The sequence below is a fragment of the Vanessa tameamea genome, chromosome 10 (genome assembly GCF_037043105.1).
Source record: "Vanessa tameamea isolate UH-Manoa-2023 chromosome 10, ilVanTame1 primary haplotype, whole genome shotgun sequence".
Taxonomy (NCBI): Eukaryota; Metazoa; Arthropoda; class Insecta; order Lepidoptera; family Nymphalidae; genus Vanessa; species Vanessa tameamea.
The window spans coordinates 6,764,171-6,789,545 of record NC_087318.1 but is presented as its reverse complement, the minus strand read 5'-3'; the positions used below and the strand labels follow the sequence as shown (position 1 = coordinate 6,789,545).

At 31.1% G+C, this 25,375-nt stretch overlaps 1 protein-coding gene across 7 annotated transcripts in view; it reads left to right on the top strand.

Moving 5' to 3' along the window:
* LOC113392814 (dachshund homolog 2) overlaps window positions 1–25,375 on the top strand; it is a 128,719-nt gene that overhangs the window by 16,391 nt on the left and 86,953 nt on the right. For 2 of the 7 annotated variants that reach the window (XM_026629428.2, XM_026629420.2), the window contains exon 2: window positions 7,247–7,273. The exons of 3 other annotated variants lie outside the window; for them this stretch is intronic. In XM_026629428.2, coding sequence (XP_026485213.1) covers window positions 7,247–7,273 — 27 coding nt within the window. Of the gene's footprint in view, window positions 1–7,246; window positions 7,286–25,375 lie in introns of all 7 variants that reach the window. 2 more of the 7 variants (XM_064215934.1, XM_064215933.1) reach the window with 1 other exon arrangement.

Here is a 25,375-nt window from a genome sequence, read left to right as displayed (position 1 = left end):
CACAGTGTCGAGATGTTCAGCGAATTAGTAACGTACACGCCTCAGTTAATCTACTTTGTACGTACATGTTGGTAGCAACGGAGGCACAATGCGACATGTTTGTTTATTAACGTGGGACGTAAAAGCTGTTTAGCAGCAAGTAGCATAATCCGTTGGTGAATTATGTGCTTTGCCAACGATCCCGTTGTCGGCGGCATCTGTATGCACGTTCGCGTTCATGTGCCTTGGCGCCGGTGAGTGTATTGTTACGTCGGCTCGATTTTTTATCGGTTAGATAGTAGTTCACTCGCCTCGTTTCAGACGGATTGCTCGGACGTTTCGCTCGTGCTCGCTAATTAATAATTTTCACTGATCGAGTTGTAGCTTACAACATTGTTTACTAGTTTTTATCGTAACATTATAATTATATATTTTTTTGGAAAATGAACATAATTTTCTGTGAATTTGAAATGCAGTAGTTTAGTTAACACCTTTTCATAAATTATGATGATATGTGTTAAATTATGTATTAAGTTTAACAGCATCAATTTGTCATCTCATATCCTTAAATAATGAATCATAGTTTAAATCACTTCGGAAATAGTAAATGACTAACAGCTGTACATATATATGTATTCAATGTTTAGTTATGTGTACGAGCTACTACATTTAACGATAACATACGTTTTCCTGAATTAAACAAAGTGTTTTCCCTCCCCCGGTAATATTTTGATGTCTTAATATCGTCCGAATGATGTATGTGTACCGGAACTGTGAGCGGCAAAATTATGATATATGATTATAAAAATGGCCAATTTGTAATAGCGTAGTAAAACACACTCAGACTAACAAATTATGTTATGACGGATGGTCGGTATAAATTCGTTTCGTTTTATTTTAGCTAAACATTTAAATATATTGCCGTTACGATAACGTTTATACCAAAATAATAAATGAGCATAATTTGTGTCGTTTTTAATTTTTCCTGTAACGATTTCCATAAAACTTGTTAATAGATATAAACTTGATAACAGCTATTTAACTGGTTATTTCGGCGTCAATTCTTCTCATACTAAAATGTGCTGGACATTTCGATCTTAATTTAGTCAATTCGCTGGTTAGTATCCTATAATCAATAATATTAACGAATTATGTTAAATTCAGTGTCATTTATGTTTGCTTTATTAGTTGATTAAGAAGCTATTTCAAGTTAATGCTCAACATGTTTTAAAATATTCTGTTGAATGAAAAGTTATTTCATATTAAATCAAGCTATCAAAACTGCATAAACAAGAATTGATCTTTATGAAATATTTTATCTCTCTTAATAAAATCATATATAAAATATAGGCAAGTCATTCATTAACTCTTTAGAAGTTATATGATTTAAATTAGCATACATTTGTTTATCCTACGAACTATAATACATTAATTATCAGATTGATTCAAGTAAAAATTTTAGTTAAAAAATTATTACGGAATTAAGAACAATCATGATTCGAAACTATTTTATTACGTATAATGAAGATGTAGCTGACATACATACATATACCGGACCTATGTCATCTCTATTCCCAAAAAGCAAAATAAAATCTTAATGTCATAATATTCTTTTATAAATAAAAATGGCCGGAGTAATTTTAGCTACTTAACTCTTTTTATGGTGATGTCTACTTCACATATGCCTTTTTATTTGATACACATTAATGCTCTACAACGTTGATTGGTTGATCAATGTCTATTTGTCATTTCCGTATTACAATTACTCTATTTAATACAGATACTTTTAATTTATAGTTTCAAAATAATAATTTATATAAAATCTTAATAATATATATCTTTAGTTAGTCTTTAATTTCAAGTATATTTTAACAAGCATGCTACTATAAATAAATAAGCTAACTTGACTCAAGAACTAGGCTATAGTTTGCAATCATATTCAATACGGACTGGTTCCTAGCTAAGACAAGATCTTCCTTAAACTGTTCAGACTACCAACTCGATATATTGATGCACTTCGATGAAACTGGTCATAGGATTCAATACCTTGAACGCTAATGAATAAAGTTTAATTTCGTTTAATTGAAATTTAGCGAGTGTAAATTTAATATTGTCTATGTGAAATAAATCGTGAGCACGCACTCGGTCGATGCCTGCAGCTAATCGCTCCCGTTGTGCTATATACCTCTCTCATTTCAAGATCTCAAGCTTATCCAGAGGTAATACTTTTCACCCGTTATATACCTTAGTAAAGTATTACTATTAAAGATTATTATTATTAAAGACTAACGACAGCTTAAGGTGTTTTTCCTCCTTCTATATTGAATGTATTAAATTATTTTGTTCGAGAATAATTTATCAATCGTATAGTCAAAGTGAAAAAAATAAATTAAAAGGATTTGCAAATGATTTATCGTTGTATTCTAAGTTACCCCTTTAATTAGTGGTAGAAAAACATTCTAATCTTAGGATTACATGAATGGAGCAAGGACTTAAACGATTCGGATATAATATTTCTTTAGACTGTAATAAATAAGAAAAGTAAAAAGGATTTTCATCTGACGCCAATACCAAAAGGGGTAACAAGGCAGCTACTACATTGGAAGATATGCTTTAATATGTTTTTAGAGATATAAACATAAAAGTCTCTTTTATATTGAACATTGATTATAGTCATATACCTGCAAAAAAAATCCCTATTCCAAGAATACTATCAATATTAAAATATTTTTTCACTTTAAATTATCTATCTTTGAAAATAAAAGGTCTAATATATTTAGGTATAAATCAGTGATTTAAATAAATAATATTATTCAAATTATTTTGTTTTGCATAGTAATCTAACACAAAGTTATTTCTATATTCATGAAAGTATTGTGATGTACGAATGATTCATGATAGCGATGAAGCAGTAGGCGTGAGCTAATTTAGTGCTTAGGTATAAATAAAATGTACTCATATGCATGTTAGTGAATGTAATGTAATATTGATGAGGTTTTTGCCGACATTACAAATACAGTAATAATTACATGTTTTAATAGCAATGAGACCTATATATTAAGCTTTGCTTACTTAAAGATTTTTTTTTTAATATAACGCTTCTACAATAAATAAACATAAGTATATTATAAATGCTGTAGTGTAGGAGCACCTTAACTTGTAACCTGAATCCAAGTAAGAAGTAATGCTCAAATTGGGTTGTTTTCAGGGTTGTATCGCGACTGTCGGAAAATTAAGTGTCTCGGGAGGATAAATTCAACATTATTTGTCTCGAAAAATGTTTCTAATGGTGTCAAAAGTTTGTTTTAGGAACAGGTGTGGTAAGAAATTGGTATACAACTCTCTTAAATAATTATTTTTTGTATTTATAACGTAAAATGAAATAGTAAGCGTAATTGACACTCATATATATATATTAAAAATAACTAAAATTAATCTTATTTAATTTGAATAACGCATATTACGTAATTATAATTTAAATGTCAGGTACAAATATAATTTGGAAGTCAAATGTTTTCAATATAGTCACATAATTCTTTCCAGTCCAAAATAATTTTATAGTAACTAGTAGTATGTTCATATGACTAATTATATAGTTAGTGAAGGTTGGCACGGTTACAAAAATAAGAGTAGCTAGTAGGTACCTACCGTAAATTATATCAGTATAAAAAGTGACAGTTTGAGACTGTTTGGAGGTTATTCAACCAGGCCTGTCGTGCAAAACTAATAATGTCAGATAAAACTACTTTTGAAGGACCTTTATGGTCTTATTGTAACCATAAAAAAACAATATTTATAAATTATCGTTATTAATAACTTCTGTTACAGGCACTAGATATACATACATTTCCTATGGACAATACTATATTATTAAGTTTAATATTAAATCCATATTATAATTTATTATTAATTTCGCGAATCAGATTTGCAAAAGGGGTGGAAAATAATTATTTTTCATTTTAATTGAGAGCTCTGTAATTTCAAGACCCTTGAGATCATTGCCAGTTTCTATATTTCAAGTAAGTATCGTCGTTTTCAATGATCCTTATAGAATATTACCGTTATACCTTTAATAACGTACCGATTTTTATTGTACTTTGTGCAATACAAAGTCCATTTAGTTACTTTACAATCTTAGTTCTGTTAGCGTAATTAATGATAGAACAATAAGAAGAAATTTATATTTACTTAAATAACATATTAAAATGAAAGTAAACGTTTTTAGAAGTTGAAATATTTCCATAAAGAGACATTTAAAGTTCTTATGAAATTTATAATACTTTTTCATCTTGCTTAGTTCGACGAAAACAATTGCCTTGTCCAAATATTGGATAAACTAACTAATAAACTAGAATAAACATCAAACATTTATTAATTATTCATATAAATTTATTGAATATATAACTTTTTTTTTATATAAACAATAATTGCATTCACGAGTTTATTTATAATAATTAAATAGGCTTAAATAAGAGACTAGCCCCCTACATCCCGACATATCACTTTCAATTGGACGTGTAGCCTAGAACATATCAATCTAATTTTATGACCTGTCAAGCTTAATTTATCTGTTACGATGGGACCTGCTATTTCTATTTCCACTCATGCATATTTTGACGTTTATCTAGCGAGTAGCCGACCGGGCTATAGTATAATTATTGAATATTAAATACACTAATACTGGAACATTCTGTATCCCGTCTGTGTTGTACCACCCGTTTATCAGTATATATATTCTACCGCCTAACGGCAACGCTTTGTGTTGCTGTGTTCTGGATTGAAAGGCGAATCAGCAGGAGTAATTATAATCACAAGGGACATACTCGTAACATCTTATTTCCCGTGCTTGGCTGTCATTTGTTGGTCCAGTGCTAGTGCACGAAAAGACATTAGACATAATAAAGAAAAGACACCGATTCCATTTTTCTTTAATATAACCAATCCGAAAATATGTTATCCTTAAAAATTATAAAATAATAGACATCTAATATGTTGATGTACTTATTTGTCCATCAGTTTAGATTTTGGGAATTTTACAAGAAATGTTCGATACGTTAGTGTTCGATTTATTTACAAGACATTTGTTACGGTTTGGGCGGATACTTGGTTTGATGATAAATTGTGTTCGGTCAGTCATAACATTTTATCTCGGTTGTTAAAGTAAACAAAATTGAGTCTTAATTATTTCAGCTACGTCTTAAATTCGCTTTTTCTCTATTCGTACCGCCTTAAAACATTATATTTTTAGATAGGAATTTTAATTCGAACTTTATGATATGCGTCGAAAAATCATTTTACTGTAGACGGTAATCATCTCTCAACTACGAAATTTGAATGACATTGCGGATTGACAAATGAATACCAGACACAATTCAACAGTTAATTTTTAAGTATGTTAATGGTAAAAACAAATTATCAGTGGTCATCCGAAAACTATTCTCATCACGAAGTGAGTTTTAAGAAACAACTCTTCCGAGTTAAATATTTGTTGAACGTGAATTAATTTTAATTTGAAAAAAGTACTTACAATAAATGCAGTTACAGTTTTTATTAAGATATTGTCGTGAATAAAAGGTAAAATAAACGCTAAATTGCGCTTATTTAGAGAATTGTAGCGATCAATCATGGTGGCTAAGTCATCAGCCGGTTCAAATGTCAAACGAACCTAGGGTGGCGATAAAAAAGAAAACTGAGTTGCCATTATTAAAAAAGTGACTGTGACTTTATTTCCATTGTCGATTGCCGATTCAGGATTATTAACTGACTTGCATTATTTTTTGTGTTCTAATATTGATAGATTGGTTTTTTTCGAGTACGTTTCCTTTTGAATTTATTACGTGTATGTTTCGCTATCTGCGTTGTAAGTGCCGTCGATTATAATATCGATGAGAAAAGAGCGAGCCAACTAAATAACACAAAACGATAGTCATCGAGGGCCTTACAAGCGTACACGCGAAGTGTATTGTTTGAACTGCAATACGTAACCGAGCAAGATATATTCATTGGTTTTTTGTTCCGCTTAAATAAATTGATTTCAGCGTCATGACATCTTACTTATCCATATAGTTTTCTTATATCTAGTAATATTCAAGTCATTTAAAATTTCGACCGTAGATAATCGGCATTTGATTATGTTACATAATTAGCGCAACAAATTGAAACAAGAATAAATTATTAATTATATTGATCCAAAATACTAAATGTCTTTATTGATAATGTCTTAATAATATAGTGGATAAGATATTTGATACCAACATGAATAAAAGTACATCCTTATTGATTGATTTAATAGGAATGAAATTTATGGAATTGGATTCAATTTAACCAAATTGACTTCCTTTAATTTTACGATTTCGTTTGCGTGATCTCGTCCGGTAATAATCTAATAAATTCGTCCATTGGGATAGGGCAGCACAATACCGTAATGACTCAATATTAATCGGTCAATTTATTAATATACTTTTGTTTCCCTTTTATTGGAAATCATGATCTACTTACCATATGGTTGGAATTCTATTTGTGACTTACTCTATTGCTGAACCAAACGGTTATAGATTGCCATATAATATAAATAATATCATGTAAACATAAATTATTACATTAAATATGAATTTAATCACGCTAATTGAATATTATTTTTAAAAATAATTTAAAATCAATCATCTTGAATTCTTATTTATTAATATAATATTTATATAGTTTTCAAAGATGAATATTAATGACTTACTGACATTACCTTTATTGATTGTCAATAATTACGCACAGACGTAACTAGTAGGGACAAATTGTAATCAATAAAAAATAATTTGAATTAAATGTATGGAATGGCAGAGTGCAAACACGACGAGATCGCGTGCAAGCGCACAATATCATCGGAGTCAAGCCGTTTCACGCTACCCTATATTTTAACAACTGTCCTAATACATCTTGCAATGTTGTTTTTAACTGTTTTTGCCACATTATTGTTTGTTCATTTTTTGAATGTTTACTTTTAATTTTTATATTTCATTTTTGTTGCCTCTCTATTTAAACTCTTTTATTGTCCATTGAACATAAATACTTTTTAAGCGAGTTATATCCTTTTTTTTATATTCAAGTTTGTTCTGATTTTTATCTCTACTACATTGTTTTTGTATATTTTTTAAAGTTAAGTTATAGCTATTAGATGCATGTAAATTTATCTGTGTCAATTACAAAAATCGAATCAAAATTTTTCTTAAATTTTAAATATTCAACGAATTGGATGGCTTTTTTTTCTTCATTTCAGGTGCCTGTCAATGAAAGCGCCAGACAGGTATGTCGCAAAGTCTCTCGCGCGTTCGGTTTCGTTCGGCCGGATTCGGTTACGTTCGGAAACGTTCGGGCGGGCTCGGCCACTAAACTGGTCGGTCGCGGGCCAAAGGGTTAGCTTGGAAGACCACACGATGAAACTACACACCCGGGTCGCAGGATTTTTAAGCACAGTATTATTTTTCATCAAAATTGCTTATCAATGTGTGTTCTTATAAATGTTTTATTTTTATTTTTTGCAAATTCCATACATAGTTAAGGTATTAATCTTGTCATCTGTCCTTGACATTTGAATTTATTAAATCATGTTTTAATTGCTTGATTGGCCATTTTCTCCTTATACAATCGATTGCACATGTTCGGTGGTGTGTTTTATTTTACTGTTAAATGTATCAGAACCATTGTGGGTGATTGTTAGTTGTCGTTGTTTTGCTTCCAGGTTACACCCTTTCTATAATTTTATATTGGTAATTAAATCCTAAACGAATCACAGATAAATTTACAAATCTTTGTCCGTAGTTTAGTCCATGTATATTTGAATGCATTTATTTATGTTTAATTTTATGAGCATGACTGTGTTATTATTATTTTGATTAAATTTCTAAAAGCTTTATGAGCTCGGTAAGTAACACATTATTATTATTTTTTAACAATGTATGATTTATAAAAAAATAAAATAACAATAGTGATATTCGTTGGATTTTAGTACACGCATGAGCAGTAACGAGAGTCCAAGTTGATCCCATGACAAATTCATGATCATCATCATCAAATCGTAAAGGATTTAACGCCTCCGTTGGCACGCTTCTTTTGTTGGCATCATAAAGCCGGCCATTAACATGTTTGATAAAACGTTGGCCGCACAAAAAGAGACCGCGGAGCTACTGTAGGCTCCCCACTGAGACACCTCATTGAGGAATGATGCCATGCTGTGGTACTTATAAAAGAACACAAAGATGTATTCCGTTCTCTCTCATGTTTTAGTCGATCACCGCAATGCCGAGTAGCCTTGCTGTTGCATTCCATACGTGTCATAGAATAAAAATACCGATAACAATAGCAGCGCGTTTTGTATCAACAAGCACATCTGTCAAATATGGCAATCGATAATTTTAATATTATTTATAACTTTTTACAAAACCTAAGACTGAGTAAACAGTCAACATAGTCAAAATCAAAGATAAACACTGTATTAAAGTTGAAATAACTATATACGTATGTAAATTATTAAAATCCAAAATATTTTATTCAAGTAAACTCTACAATAAATCATTTTTGATTTGTCGATATTTCAACTTTACCATCTGAGTTACAAAAATAGTAAATAGTTCAAACTACATCAAACGCCTTATAAAATCTAACAAATACTATAATCCTTTGAGTTGCCGCCCGTACGGAGACGAATCAAGATAATACTTATTATACTTATCGTGATTAAACTAATGGACTCAAAATTGAAACAGATCTATGTCATTTCATATCGCTTATGAATCCTAAACTTATTTTTAAAATAAGATAAATAAATTTGAACGAAGATATTTTTAAAGTTATTAGTTAGTTATTAAATAAAAAAATTATAAGCAAACAACAGAACTCAGTTGGAACATTTACATTACATAAAAACGTAATAAATGTTTTTAATGGGATATAAGGTATTTAAAAGAAGGGAAGGTTTTTAGTAAAGCAAACAGAAATCAAAACAAAGGATCGACTTACATTTTGACGCCTTTTATACAAAGGACGAATTCAAATAAACACTAAATCGTTAACCCTTTGACCGTCGGTGGGTAATTTTCACTTCGGAAACAGAATGAAAATGTTCTGTAAAAGGGACCAAGGTGACGCCTATTTTTATAATACTACAAAGTAATTTATCTTTATATTTACATTTGTCTAATAAATTGATATAAATTATAACTAGATAATTTATCGTTTTCTCTTGAGATATAAACTAAAATATAAAATAAAAAAACCCAATATATCATACCGATGTACTCACCATTTAATCGTTAATAGAAAAAAAAAACAACCACAAATTATAAAAGTATTTTTTTCTAATTCCACCAACCCACAATGAAGCAGTGTGGTATACAAAGGTCCGAAAATTCCTCTCCAAAGGAGAGGAGATTTTAATCCAGTAGTGCCACATTTCGAGCTCATGATATCTCTTTTTTTTTAAAATGAGGGTAACAAATTATTTGCATAGTAAAATCTCGCAAGTATCAAATCAAATATTTAGTATCATATTTAAAAAAAAAACAAATATATAAAATACCTGAAATCGATAAATTTATTACTTTTGCCAAATAATAAAATACGACGAAAATACAAACGAGCTGAATTAAAAGATTTAAAATTATTATTTGTAACCATAAATAAAAAAAAAATTAATTACTAAAGCGTTTTTTTTCGCACATCTCGCATTGCGCCCGTGATCCTCTGCTAATTAAGCTTCGTTTCCAATTGTCTGTTGTGAGAGTCTAAGTATCTTGAACACTAAAAACCGAAAGCAGATAATTGAAAACATATTTATATATTGGGTGGTATCGAGCAAAAGAAACTGAAGAGCTGCAAAGAACAGTTAATTGAAGAATACAACAAATCGTTACATCAATCAATCATAATCATAATTTACATTTACAGTATGTGCATCATTCCTGTGTTTAATGAGGCCTCTTGTAAATTATGTCATGAATGGTCGGTGCATTGGTTGCCGGTAACCACACTCACCCACTTGCGCGCGGATGCGTGAGATACGTAAACTTTCCCTCTCATCACAATACCCCGAGTTGCGTAAACCTTCCCTGACCCACACGTGTATGTTCCAAGTCACTGCGAGGAGGGTGCAGATTATCCAAGTAAAGTTGATGAAACGTAACGGCTTACCGCTATTTATATCGTTAAATACTTTGTCTTATTTTGTTCATCAGTTCCTGTTACTCAAAATATTGGTAATTTTTTTACACGGTAGCTAACAATAATAATGACGAAATAAAATAAACAACGACTTAAATTGGCAATATTTCATAACGTTTTTGGCATTAATGAATGTACTGCGTATTAATTGGAATTAAAGTTCTGGTACCTACCTTAGTAGTTATCGAATTCTGTCGTGTATAATATTTTATTTTATATAACGGTTCATCGTCATAAATTTTATATTGCAATTAATTTATGACGTAACGGTATAACAGAACATATAAATAAATTTGATTCGATGAAGTTCAGCGAATGAATATTTCAAAGCATCTAAGACAAATGAATCTATAAAATTAATTGGACAAGTAATCGAAAACTCAGAAAGAATTTCTTCATCTCTTGCTTTAGGGGAGAGGAAACAAATGAAGGGCGGACATTGAATAATTCGATTTCCTTATTTGTACCAATCAATATCTTAAAGGGAATTTGATATTACAAACATTTGTCTATAAAAGATATGGTATTAGAAGAGATATTATTTCCATAAAATTAGTTTTTTTTTTTTAAATCTGTATCGCTTTCTTGCAATTTTAAAACAGTAATTGATATGTTAAGCAATATAGAGAACAATGTTTGATGGAATAAGATATTAGCTATATTTTATACCATAAAACATTGTTTTCGTATACATAAATGTTACAAGGAATAAATCGGAATTTTTAAATATCAGAAAATTAAAGATATTTTCTACTTATTAAAACTGTTTTACAAACTTAGGTGCAACATCATAAGAACTAACTTCTAAATGATCTCTCCAAAACAATTAAAGGGAAGTATCGCTTGAAGCAGCAGGGTGATAGAGGGTGTTGGTTGCAGACGGCATATTAGTAGCTATAATTGCATTTACTACCGACCTCGCTGACGTTTCCTGTGGAGTCTCTACAGCTCGATCTTATAGACAATTGAGTTAGCAACATAAATCACCCTTGGAATAAGTTGCTGTTGATGAGAATATTTCTTGATTGACATCTTGAAATACTTCAAAGTCATCCGAACAGCAACGTTTATCAAGAAGCACCGAAATATTTATGTACACATTTTAATAATAAAGAAATCGCGGGAAATTGAAGATACGAATCTAATAAGTAGGATGTTGTATCTGATTAATTAAGATGCTTGACTAAAAATAAGCTCATATTAAATTTTGTTCGTAATTTGGTCGGGTACTTATTTAATTCCGGATATAAAATTTCTGTGATTGAGCCCCAGCGGGTGGAGCTAAGGGGCGTGAATTCCAACAAAATTAGCACCAGGGGTCGAAATAAAAAGTGAAGGAAAAATTTAATGAACAGGAAAATGCTCCTTTTTGCAGCTATTTCATCTATTTATCTACATCGGGATGCCCATTACCTTGCTAAGAGAAAAGTTTACATTTTTAATTTAATGATTCCACTTTGTGGAAGTTGGGCGGGTTTCAGCGAAATCTTAATTTGGGGATTTCTGAGGCGTCTCGTTTTGTAAATATTATTCCTTTAATAAGACCTCACGTTGAGGGGTGCTGCTGAAGTCCGTGATTACGACTCTCTTTACGAGCTTCATTTTGGACCTCGTCATTTTGATTGGCGCTAATGAAATTTTTCTTACTCCTTGACGTCTTCTTGTTCTTGACAGAATAATTTTCAGGAAGTTATATCGTTCGAGACATGTCATCAACATACCCTCTTAGCGTACTCTAAACAGTTATTGACGGTAATTTCACTACAGCTGAGTCAATGTTTATGTCATCTTCATTTAAATTTCCACTTTTGCTAATGCAATTTCTTATTTTATCTCTTGTGAAGTGCGTGTCCCATCTGTATCAAAATTTCTAAATCGTTTTGTCCCAGCTGCGTTTGTATGGGCGATGACATTTCGCTTTTAGCGGCTGTTTTAAAATTGAATATTTGATGGCGCATTCCCTTATGACGAATCCGCGGTAAGTGGAAAAGGCCAATTCCGTGGAAGATAATTTTTTCAACAAGCTTTTAACGACTGTACCCATTTACTATATACTAAAAGAGGCCTTAATATTTCTATTTTGTATTGAGAAACTAAGTAGGAAATAATTCATTATAAATGTGACATGAAATTGTGTCATTTGGAATTATCATAACCCTTTTTTATTTATTGTAACTTAATCAATACACATATTTTATCTGTTATCAAACAACTGTATTGCGCTCAAAAGTTCCCATTATAAACGCAAATGGTTCCAGCTTAGTTCCTTTCTAATTACACAGATAAGCGACTTCAATAACGGTTCTTTTATCACGTTCATACGTTTGGAATCTAATTGGAATTTTGCATGTTGATATGTGTAACTCTTTATTGGTCGATATTATGTTTACTTTCCGATATTAATGTTTGTTGTTCGAATTGAGCTATCCAAATACCGATTAAATTGCCTTATACCTATGGACTTTCATATTATGTTTCAATTAAAATATAATCATTTAATAAAAACGAAGATAAACTGTGTATAAAATTTTTATCTGGGTGCACCTGCCAAAACTATAGGATAGAAGTAATCTTAATTGGAATTTCGATATAAATTAATTATTGGACTAGTGGTGTTCTTAAATATGTCAAAATTAAGTCTATATTAATACATCAGAGTAGCAAATTTGCATTTAAACGTTTTTGTAAGAAAGTTAATTTAGGAAATTACATTTATACTAATAGAAAATTACAGTTGGCGTTTTTTAAGGTCTATTTAAGTTTTTGTACAAGGGTCGTTGGGGTTGGTTTTTTCGTAAAACATCTGTTGTGTACATCATATGAGTTTTTGTTATTTTAAAAGGAGACATGATGGATCAGTTTCAACACGTATACGTCGGTCCCTTTGTTGTTTGGTTTATAGCTTTGTAATGTGTTTCTTTGTTTGTTCAATACGTGTTGCAGTCGCTTACAAAGCTGAATTTACTGAAAATGTTGCTATTTTTCTATATAAAATATGTTTCAATATAACATTTTTCAAACGAGTAACTCGTTTTTTCAAACGAGTAGCTCGTTTGAAAAATGTTATATTAATTATTTATATATTATTATTCCAAATTGATTATTTACAAGTATTTTTCAATGAAATTTCATATATAGCATTAACTTTCGTTGCGTATTCAAAATCCTTTAACGCTTAAGATTTTTTATAAAGTAAAATATTGTAAAAGTTTTCACGATCTTAAGAGTATTATTCCAACAATACTATTTAAAAAAGTAATCCAGATTACGTGACAAAGGATTTTTTGGTGTTACATGCAAGAGCGCCATTGCATAAACGAATGCATAGACGTAGAAGTTAAGTATGTCTGTCATTAGTAAAAACTTTTGTGCAAGTGTGGGAGTGTCCTGAGATTTAAAGAGCTCGTCCTTCAAAACCACTGTTGCGTGTTCTTTAAACAGGATTTTGTGCAGATTATCAGTACCCGTAAAGATTACATCTTATCTTGTAAAAGGTCTGTTTGTCGTCGATTTCTTTTTTATTCTATTTCAGAGACATGTGTTTCATGGATTTAGTATGAGTTAAAAATTTACTTTTAATTAACGTTTTTAGCAAGCGTTTTGTTATTATAGTAAAATTTAGATAGTATTAGTCACACCGAAAACAGAAACTGAATCTTCAATCATATAATATGTATATATTTCATTAATATGCTCTACTTACTTACTTTTTAAACAAAATATATAATCCATGAGCGTATTGGACTGACGAAAAGTGTGAGCTTTAATATAATATTGTAACAATATAAAAGCCGGTAACGCATAAGTAATAATAGTAATAGTCATAATATAATTGCGGAAGGCAAGTTTTATTTTCGTTTGAATTCGTGGTCTTTACTTCTTGTCGCGTCACAGCCAAATTCGAGTTTATAACTGAGACACATTATCGACCGTGACACACGATCGGATAGACAGACGGACTGATCACAATGGTAATACAAATATATTCAACCTTAAATCATGAAGAGTATTATAAGAGGTAAACTTAAAATTATTTTAAGAGTATTCATATCAAATGCAGGATAATTAAATATTAAATTAAATTAATAATATTAATTTCACTTAATTTATAGATTTATAATAATAGAAAGTTACTTAAAGTTAATCGTAGTTTTTTTGAATAGACAAAATTATAATATGCGGTTTATTTCGAACAAGATAATTACAAGATCTCAATTTATTGCGAGATTTTTTTGTACGGTTTGCTGATTGATGATAAGTTGATAACGATACTGTGATTGAGTAATTTGTAATGGCATATTTCTTTGACGTATATGAATTTAAATTTATTTTTTGTCTAGCAGGTCCGTACCTTTCTCTAACCATCACGACATACAATTGACGGACGTGCAACGTGATTGATATATTTTATGTTTATATTTTAGCATTTAGTTATGAATTATATCTCATATATACGTACATAAGTGTATAAAATAAATAGTGACTGACATTTTTTATACAATCTTCCGTTTGTGCCGACGATAATATTTATTATATTCATAGGTAAACGCTCATGATATTTACAATTTTAATTAAGTATAGTATTGAAGTAAAAAAATAATGATATAATTCTATAATAGGGTAAATTTAAATTTTATTATTAAGTTATGAAACAATATGATGATAAATCATTTCAACAAAAATCCATCAAACTAATTTAATTCAAAGTGTATCCATTTCCTTTTTGCAAACAAAATAATAAAGACACATTTATAGTGGTTACAGAAAGGCGAAAGGGTACGTACTGCAATGGGGAATAAAAAAAGCGAACGCGAGTTTTGATTGATCACCAACTCGAAGCAGTTTTTTGTGTGAAATTAAAAACACGGAGTGGGCATGCGTTGGATTAAAGAGGAATTTCAGATGGCCATGAGTAGGGATTCGGGCCTTTGTTGCCGAAAACAAATTTTGAAATTAATTTATTTTTGTAAGACGCGAATTCGAACATCGATTTCGCATTACTGAATAATAGAAGCGCTTTTTATGGATCGAATTTTACGGCGTTGATCCTATAAATATTCTCGAACGAAGTTTACTAACTAATTTAATATTGAATACATCTAAACTAATTCGAGTCATTTATGTCTTACTAAGACAATAAACATCAACATTTGAACCGCAAAGCACGCCGCAAACGAGTAGGTAATTAAAGCTTCTATAATACATTAACATTGTGCATACTAAATTCGTGGGAGACTAAGTCGAAATGTTACCGGAATGGTTAGGGAGAGATGCGTAACACCCAATACCGCTAAGGTGAAACGTAATAATAGTAGCTGTTTGGAGCTTTATGAACGATCAAAATTGCAGAAGCACGTGTATAAAATACACTTTGCAAAGTAGATTTAAATTTTAATACAAAGCTTTCAGTCGAGGGTCGTAAGTAATGTCTTGACGTTGGAAATGGGTGGAAGTGCTTCCTAGCACGATTTTTTAAGCGTTCACAAAGTCCATAAATAATATGAGGTTTTGAGAACACGTCTTTATTTCTAAAATTTATTTTAAAAAAGTCAGTTTTTTATTTATATATAATAATCAATAAGTCGCATATTATTTATATTAAACTTTTTTTTTTTTTGTAGATAAATACATACGTAAAAATAATAATTATTGTTAATAAAATATAAAAATTAATGATAAGCACTCTATATCGAGATTACTCTATTTGAGGTTGTTAGTAAAGTGCAAACGCGCAGGATATCCACATTAAGTCCTCAGAGCCCGAGTCTCAGGTGTCGACTGTGGCCGATTTCACAAGACAATGCTTAATAATTTCATTTAACCATTACGGCGGCCATCTTTGCGAGTCGCACAGTTAGAGGGCATCGACGCACCCCTCCGCGGTAATTTGCATTGTAACTCGGACCACGTAGAAGGCCCTAACTGCTATACCACCACCTTCTAACTCTTGAATATATAATTTTGTTGCTTTTATTAACAGCAACTTTGCGTGGGAATTGACGATAGCCTTCTGCGGTGACTGTTTATTGTAGACGATAACTTCGCTAGATTTATTTTATAGTTGAGTGCGACTTTGTCCTGCAAGGGTTGGTTCTTTTACGGACGCATTTATACTACCAATAAAGAGGCTCGCAGCATGTGCCTATTAAAATATTTGTTGGATTTATTTGACGGGCTTGTTTTGCTGAAATGTTGATTGGACCTCATTACATTGTTGCACATATCAAGTAGTAAAGTACGTTATCATATGGATTTACTTTTATTACGTTTGGAGTATTAAAGCGGTATTTACTTTGCTTGAGTGATTTGTTGATTAAATAAAATGTATTTGATGAATTCCTAGTATAAAGGTTTCGATTTTGTTTGTAACATTATTTTGTGAGTCGAGATTATGTAGTGGATTGAACGCGTGAATTGTAACTGAAGGTCGTGGATTTAAATTTTGACAAGTTCAGTGGTACTGTGAGTGTTTGTAATTCGCCTCGTGTTTGACTACTGATGCCCGACGTTTGTGTAATATTGGTCAGTTACATGTAATTCTCTCTACAAAAAGCTTTGTGAATAAATATTATGTTTTAATAATGTCTTTATTATAAAAGTTCGAGCATTGTTACAAAGCAAACGACATTTGCCGATGACGGTACGGGTCTTAACGGCACAGTAATAGGTGCAATCGTAATGGCTCCCCTTTCCCGGTGTTAATGTAAAAGTTGTCGGGGGCAAGACGGTTATAGACTTGTAAAGTTTGTTTTGGTTCTATTAATTAATGTGTTTGCATGTCTCCGCTTAAGATTTTATAACTTTCTGTGTTTTCAGAACCCTTACATCTAATGGAAGAAATAATTTAATCTTGTTGTTTCGTTAAAATAAGTTGTCTTTAATAAACGACATTAATAAGAGTCAATTTAAAATACTTAAACATTGCAATCGGTATTTGAATTACTTTAACTATTTTTGCTAATGACGTGGCGTAATAATAGAGGCCATTAACCAAACGTGCGTGTAGAAGATACAGTATAAATGCAACATAGTAAATTGATATATTTTTTTATCCTGACCAGATACACAGAAGTAGTAAATTTTTTCCGCGAATACATAATAGTTTTCGGTTCTGTCATAAAGATATACTTATGAAGTTTAACTTTAAAATTTATTTTTATTAAAACAAACTGAGAAAGGAAGGAAAGCTAGCGGAAATATCAAAACTTCGATCCAGAGTAAATTGTGGCACTAATTCTGATGACGACTTTTAGGGGAACGAGTAATTCCATTCCGTGTTTCTAACTCTTTAGGGAGTCGGAATATCGACATTAATAGAATCTAAAAGCTTCCTTACGACGTAAATTTGAAATGACTTGTTTGTATTTGTTTTTGAATAATTATATTAATACAATAATAAGATCTCTGTTAAGAATCTAATCTCTGTAAAGAAAATATTACCCGCGTGGCGTTTCCGTATTCGGAGACCATTTTTAATTCAAACTAAGTTTTGCTTAAAATTATCACAAAAAACTGTTTCTATAGTATTCTATTTTGATTTAAAGTAAAAATAAAAAAAGTATAAAACTTTAAAAAAAATGTATAGTCTATTTTGTATTCTTAATTTAATTTTAATTAATGCGTCTTTCTAACATTCCCACAGACTAAGTAAAGTGCTATTATATGGTATGAATGAGTGCAGCCGTCGTCATAGGGGCATCTTATGAGCTCTCCATCAGGATATTGACACTTCTGTCTGTCAGCCTTTGTTCTAGCACGTGTTAGGTTACACTACCCACACGTCACAGTCGTACACGTGTGCCTATCAAAATCCATTATTCCAGGCAACTCAGAGCTTTTGTCTTTTAAGGTCGTCATTATACCAAATACAGGTCAATATCTTGTTTAATATTATTCACATATTAATTACTCCATTATAACAAATTAATTAAGTAACTGTTTAGAGGTGATTTTTTCACTTTTACTTTAAGAGTGAATTCATTTTGCAATTCCGAGCGAAAAATAATCGCATCCTGCTTCGTTCTCGCGTAATAATTAGTACAAATCGCCTGTTCAACGGTACAGAGTTTAGAAGACATAGAATAGACTAGAATTATTTTAAAGTACATACGAAATAAGAGTTCAATCAACAATGTCATAAGCTTTACAATGCATATAAAAATCCATTTCTAGTTAAAAAAAAATGTTTTCATGCTCAAAAATAAGTGGTCTTTCTATATGTTTCGATATCTACTCAGCGATGGAATCCTGAAGTCGTGCGAGTTAATAGATCCGATAATTCATCGTCACGCCTTGCATTTGATCCGACGATGGATGGCGCTCATATCGAGACGGATAAATCCAATTTCTATTTCGTCTTAAGATTGTCGCAGCAATAACGTATAATTATTCTGCTATCTTGCTGCTAAGCTTTCACCGTAAATATTTCAAACGTCAATAAAAAGTATTGAATATTTTACGTATTTTATACCTACACAAAATACCGTTTGAAATCTATTAAGGCCTATATTTTGACTCGCTTTCCCATAGCATTGGTATTTTGGAGTGACTTGAAACGATTCAGTAGGCGATTCGATCCACTTCTGTATTGTTTAGAAGAAGTTACCCTGATTTTTGTGAGAAACGGTAATTGACGTTATTGAAATACTTCTCAAGTTGCGTCAGATATGACGGAGTTGATCTTTAAGTTTTAGTTGGAATTGATTTTTTTGTTCAAATTCCAATGATTATTACGGTTCTTTAGTAATGCTAACTCTACGTTACAGTTATATGATTTGCTGAGAATAAGTAAATGCAATCTTTGCATTTAAATATTGAACTCGAAATCGTGTACAAAATCATCAACAAAATTAATTATATCGGAATGAGGTAGCTACTGAAGTTGCGGATCGAATTATGCGGGTTAAACATACCGTTACTAATTACTTAGCACCTAAAAAAATTTAGAATTAAATTCAAACATTTGTCTCCTAACGAATCGTGTCGCGGCGGCTCCAGTTCAAAGCAGCGTGATTCGGCAATTCTATTCCATTTTCAAATGCTCGCTGCCCATTCGTTCCCTCAGCTACGCCTACCCAATAAATTAGATGTCTAGCGTTGCTCACTACATAGTTGGAAACTAATGAAATCTTGAAAAGTACTCAACCAATTTTCTTAACAACTTTTCCGAAAGAGCAGCCGCCTTCAAAGATTTTACCCTAAGAAATAATTCCGCTAATAACGTTCAGCGCTCACACGGGTATGTTATGCAACCATAGGAATTTCATTAGATACACACGCGTCTGTTTGTTAAGGCGTTTTCCATTGCTAAAAGTTTCTTGAGGCGGGTATAATTCCTTTGTTTGTTGTCGGGGTGGCACCCGCCTCACCCACTACGTTTTCTAAGTCATCGGGTCCAATTATGCCCCTTTGTAGGTTTTGATATGTAAATTCGCGATTTTATTAAACAAACCATGATGCCATTCGAGGGCAGCGAGCCGGATTAATAGCTTCTTCAGATTTGTGTAATCGCTTTCTCTAAAGATAATATCAAGACGCGAGGGAGCTATTTGCTTTTCAGTACCTGCCTACAGGCAGGAAATGTGATTGTTTCATTTTCACCTCCGTAAACCAAGATATTAATTACCAGGCGTTTTGATTAATATTGGTTTTTTATTTGTCAACAATGTCAGCCATTAACATACAAATATAATTATTTCCATTGCGCATTAATTCAATGTGTCGCGATTCACGTGATTATTATTACAGAGATTTCGGGGACTGTTATCGCCCTACAAATTAATCTGTCCATAGAAACATAAAACGGACGTTACTGTCCAAACTACCCATTCGATTTAAGCTTAATTTTTACCCCAGCACTATTAATAATTTACACTGTATCCCGACAACGCTTGCGCCATATTACATCGCATAAATTAATAATGTCGTTCGCTTGTTTAACTGCGAATCAGATGAGTTTTATTGACAATTTTGTTTGGAAAGAGCAATTTGCGGGATGGCCGCCCAGTGTCACCAAGTGGTCACCATATAGGGGAGAATGGAGCTTTATGGGAGATATGAATCTGCTAACAATTGCAGAATGAGTAAGGCTTTCGTCATAATATATTATTGATAGTCATTTTTAATAAATATACATGTTTTTTTCATTTAATTTCTTAATTACTTTTTTACCCTCACAAACAATTAGAAGAAAAAAAATTACTGCCGTTATACCGGATATAATTAAAACTAATTTTTATAAGTGACATTTTAAAGACATACATTCCTGTGATGATATTATCACAAAATATCAAAACAGACTTATTTAAGCGGTGTTTAAAGCTAATAAATATGTGTTATAACTATCTTGAGTAATATTTTTATAGATGCATATTAGGTCCATCATAATTATTCTACACCTCAACCCAACTATCGGCAGTCAGGATGCAAATGTTTCCATCGCATTACTGTAACTCAATACTCGCACGAATGTACACAATTGCATTTGGGGTTGCATTGAGGAGCACGCCGCTATTATTGTGCAAACAGGGTCGGCTGGTCGTATGATCTATGCACCGTGTTCACCACTATGCATTAACTAAATTTAGTGCTTGAATTAGACATACTATATGTTTCATGCGAGTTAAGGCTACAGACATACAGGTTCACATCGTTACTGTACAATAATCTCTTGAACGCCTTGTGTTAATGACATATCTTTTGAATTTTTGAATTAGTAGTTTTTAGTAAATAACTTTATAAATGTATTAAAAAAACAACTACCAAAATATTTGTATGATTTAAGTTTCACGATAGTGGAGTATCTGAATCTGACTTGTACGATTGAATGTCCCTTATCGCACATGAGCAAAACGCGCTGTCGCCTCGAATTAACACAAGCTTTTGTTATCGTTCAATTTGATTTCGCCGCCGGCTGCTTTATTATTTTAATGAGACTCAATTTTCAGGGATAATTGAATGGACGTCGCGCTGCTTCGATTATTCCATTGAACAGCTAGGCACAGGTTGTTTATATGGAGGCTGCGTCGAAATCTAGAATCTCGAATAAAGTGAAGTGGGGCAGTATTCGTTACTAATAGAATACGTGTTATATTATTAAAACTTACAAATATTTAAAAAAATCGTTGATTTATGTAAAATGTATGTAGAGATTAAATTTAAAAGTTACCAATTACTCAAGAAAAGCATTGTAAACGTTAGCTTAAATGAATCTTAAAGAGATTCACCTGTTGAATACAAACACAAATTAGTTTAATATATAAGTATTATGGTAACAAAACCCTAAAGAGATTTATTAATTTTTAAACGCTGTTTAATTGCGTCGAATTACAATGCTAAAGCCTAACGATGTCACCATCTACTAACCTCATTGTTTGCTAAAACTTGCGTCAGTTCAACCCCACACAGCAAACAAAGTAGTGCAATTATACTAGTGAATTATATGAGACTTTATTTCACGTCTAATAGCTAACTAGTTTTACCTATAGTTACAGTTGACATAGTGCCGCCAGTTTAATTAAAGGGGTGCGTGTTGATTTGTAGTCGCCAATATGAAAGAGTATGCTCGATAATGTGATTTCAAATAAACATTTCAACGCTGAATATACAAAAAGTGTGATGAAGGTTCAGGTATCATATATGTATATATAATATTTCAAATAATTTAAAGATAAGCAAAGATTTTTTGAAGCGCATGGAAAAAAATAATTGCGATATGATACGAGAAAAAAATAATAATTAAGAATTAATGGGAAATTCTTATAATTTAGTTATGCATGTATAAATATATATAGTGCAGCAAATTATGAAAAAATACGAGTCCCTCGTCAGTTAATACCCTTAATGGGGCGATTTGAAGCAAGCAATACACGGGTTAACCGCAGACCACGGCACGCGACTGATCCGAGTCCATCGTGACCTCATTTATTACATCAAATATTATTTTTTATTCATTCTGCTAAATATAATCAAATAGAAATGAAGATTTATTGTTAAAAGGATTTCATAATATTTTGTACAGTTATTTATTTAAGCTTACCATATCGGTTATATCCGGAAAATGTGTCGTGGTCATCAATGCTGCTCTAGGAGATTTTTATTCCCGTTAATTCCGAAAGGTAATGTCAATGTTCTCATCCAAGTCTCAGACAACTTGGAGGTATATATATATATCAAATCATCCGGTACCAAACAGACCACAGAGTTAATTAAGCGTATTCAAATATTAATATAGGTTTAATTTAATTTTTCTTTATATTATTCATAGTTAATTGTCAATAATTAAGGAGCAAAATATATTTGCCAGGCATAGCATGACTGCAGTTCATATTACATGTATACATTTCACGTCTTTTAAAACTCATACTCAATTCAACTCAACTTAAAATTCGACTACAGAAAACATGATTTTATCTTCATTTTTAATGATGATTCATAGTTCTCTTATTAATGCAAGTTATTAATTAATACATAAAGTATCTTAAAAGAGGCGTATAGAAAGTTTCATATCTATAATGTTATATTTTTGAGGATCTTATTGATTAAAAAGCTTTAGGCTATTTAACTAAAATCAAAGGTCATAAGATCACATTAGTGTCACTATAATTATGCGGTTAAGAACAAAGCGATGACAGACATATATTGGTATTGCATTATGTTATAAGTGCATTAAATAAACCGTTATCTTACAGGTGAGAGTTTGAGTTTTGACAGCTCTCGTCGCGTGACTAGCTTTATACTTTTTTTTTTTTCAATGTTTCATTTTCGGCTCAATTAATTACGCCTATTAAGTGTTTTTATTGTTAATGTGACACCTCTAATTTCCAGAGACGACACAATCTTGTTTGATTAATAATGTCATTTTGATAAATATTTTTGTCATTATAAATAAGAATGATAAAATTTCATTATTTGCCTTCTTTAATGTTGTTCTAGAATTAATTGGTGTTATATGAAAAAAATTAACCATACGCAAAAATAGTTAGAACTCTGTTCATAAAATATTCAGAATTACATTGTTGCGAATTCTAGAATTTCGCTTTATATACGTCAAGTAAAATCACAATAGTGAATTAGACTTGTAATCAAATAAATACTAATTGATATAAAGTAATAATAATGAAGTTGATTAAATTAGCTGTTTGTGTTTTTTGTGACTTCATTAACTATAAAAAATGTTTCGTTTATGTACACAATTGCACAACATAAAAAGAATAAGATATTTTTCATCTCTGTACTAAATTAGTTTAATTTTATATTTGCTTAAGATAAGCAAAGGCTGGGAACGGAAGTTGGTTGCTGACGCATGTCAAGTGGCGTAGATAATATTCCTCAGCGAATGAAAAATGTAGTTTCATTCATATTTAAGATGTTCCTCGCATTTGTGAATCTTATCTTATTCGTTCTTCGAAAATGTAAATGACCTTGAGTAGATAATAGTAAGACATACATATAATTAATTTGACTTCATGTCCAAAACAAAATAGGTCGAATACAGATACAATCTATAAACATAGATATAATATATCTATATTATATGTTAGAGTCAAATGACTATAATTATAGTCATTTGGCTATAATTATTTTTATAGAGAATGTCAATGACAATTATTCAAATCTTTTTGTATATATATGTTGCATGACATAAGAATTAATGCAATTATATGAGTGCAGAAACTTTGAGATTATAACGGACGTATAATCTTGACAAATAAATAAATGTCTCTTATTGTATACAACGGAAAAGGAAAATTAAAAATCGAATCGATAAATTTACATATTGATATTACTCAGTTGTAACCTAAAATGAAATAAAGAAGAACAATTCATAACCCGGATGTAGAACACAATCGAATGATTCCCACATGCCTCCGATAAAACAAAACAAGGTTTAAACATCTCGTCTAAACGCTGAAATAACAAACCGATTACGCCATGATCGGTGCTATATCTGGGTTTAAGTAACGAGCACATTGAGATTAGGGCCGTTCATATTTCTAACTAGGATAAATTGTATTCATTTGGGTTTAAACTTCACTCGACGCAGCGCCGGTTAAAAGATAGGGCGGCAGGTTTCTTCGGGATATATTTTTTCACTCGCTCGTCGGTTATCACTTGCGTTGAAATGTAAAAACAGTTCGGGTAATCTCACTCAGCGATCCAATATTTAATAGTTTTATGATGTATTATCAAAACAAATCTCAGATAGTTACTATGAAGCATTGTGAGTACGTTTCGGATGCAATTGATGCGCAACTCGATTGCTTTGATCCTATTGATATTTTATTGATTTATTTTTCATGTAAGCGGATTTTATATGGTATTTTTTTATATTCATCTCATAACATAATTATGTTATGTTAAGTTTAATTAAATATCCAAGCATAGCTTATTTATAGGGTAAACTTACGTTTCGTAATCAATTTTCATGTGCAATCTAATTAATTATTTTACAAAAGATTGTTATCAGATTCTCTAAAAATGTGTAAAAATGCATTTTAAGTTTTAAAGGTTAATTTGTTTTGAAAAGGTAAATTAATTATCAATTTAATAATATAATTATGATGTTATGCCTTTCTTTAGCGATCAAAAATTTCGGAGTCAGCAATACATTAAAAAAATCTTTAAATATATTGAGATAAAAAAACAACTATATTGTATACTGATAGCTCTAATTATATGCATGTATTTTTGTTTTCAAACAGATGTATATGTTACCATTTTGACATTTATGAGATTGTGAAACAATGACTGATTTCATTCCAATTTGGACGTTATATTGGTAGATATAAAACTTCGCTATAATAACAAACCGGTACGCTGGCATTTAATAAAATGAATGAATATTATTCATGGCTATTCTCTGTTTTTATTTATGCGATATAAACGCAATTAACGTATTACACTGCAGTACTTCAGGCAAACTACTTATATTTTTTTCTGGTTGGCTTAACATTGTCCATTAATTGGCAAAGATTAAGTGATAAGGACAATGCATCAACAGCTTACAACGGTTTATTTATTTTATATATTGGAATACAAATCGAATTTTCCTAACCGTTAATATTATGCATAAAGTATCAAGACTGTTCATTCATAGGTTTGTACAAACAGAAGCGGTCCATACAAAAGGACTTAACGTGTTTTTTCTTCATATTTTATTATGAACTTCTGTTCAACATCCAGATGTTTG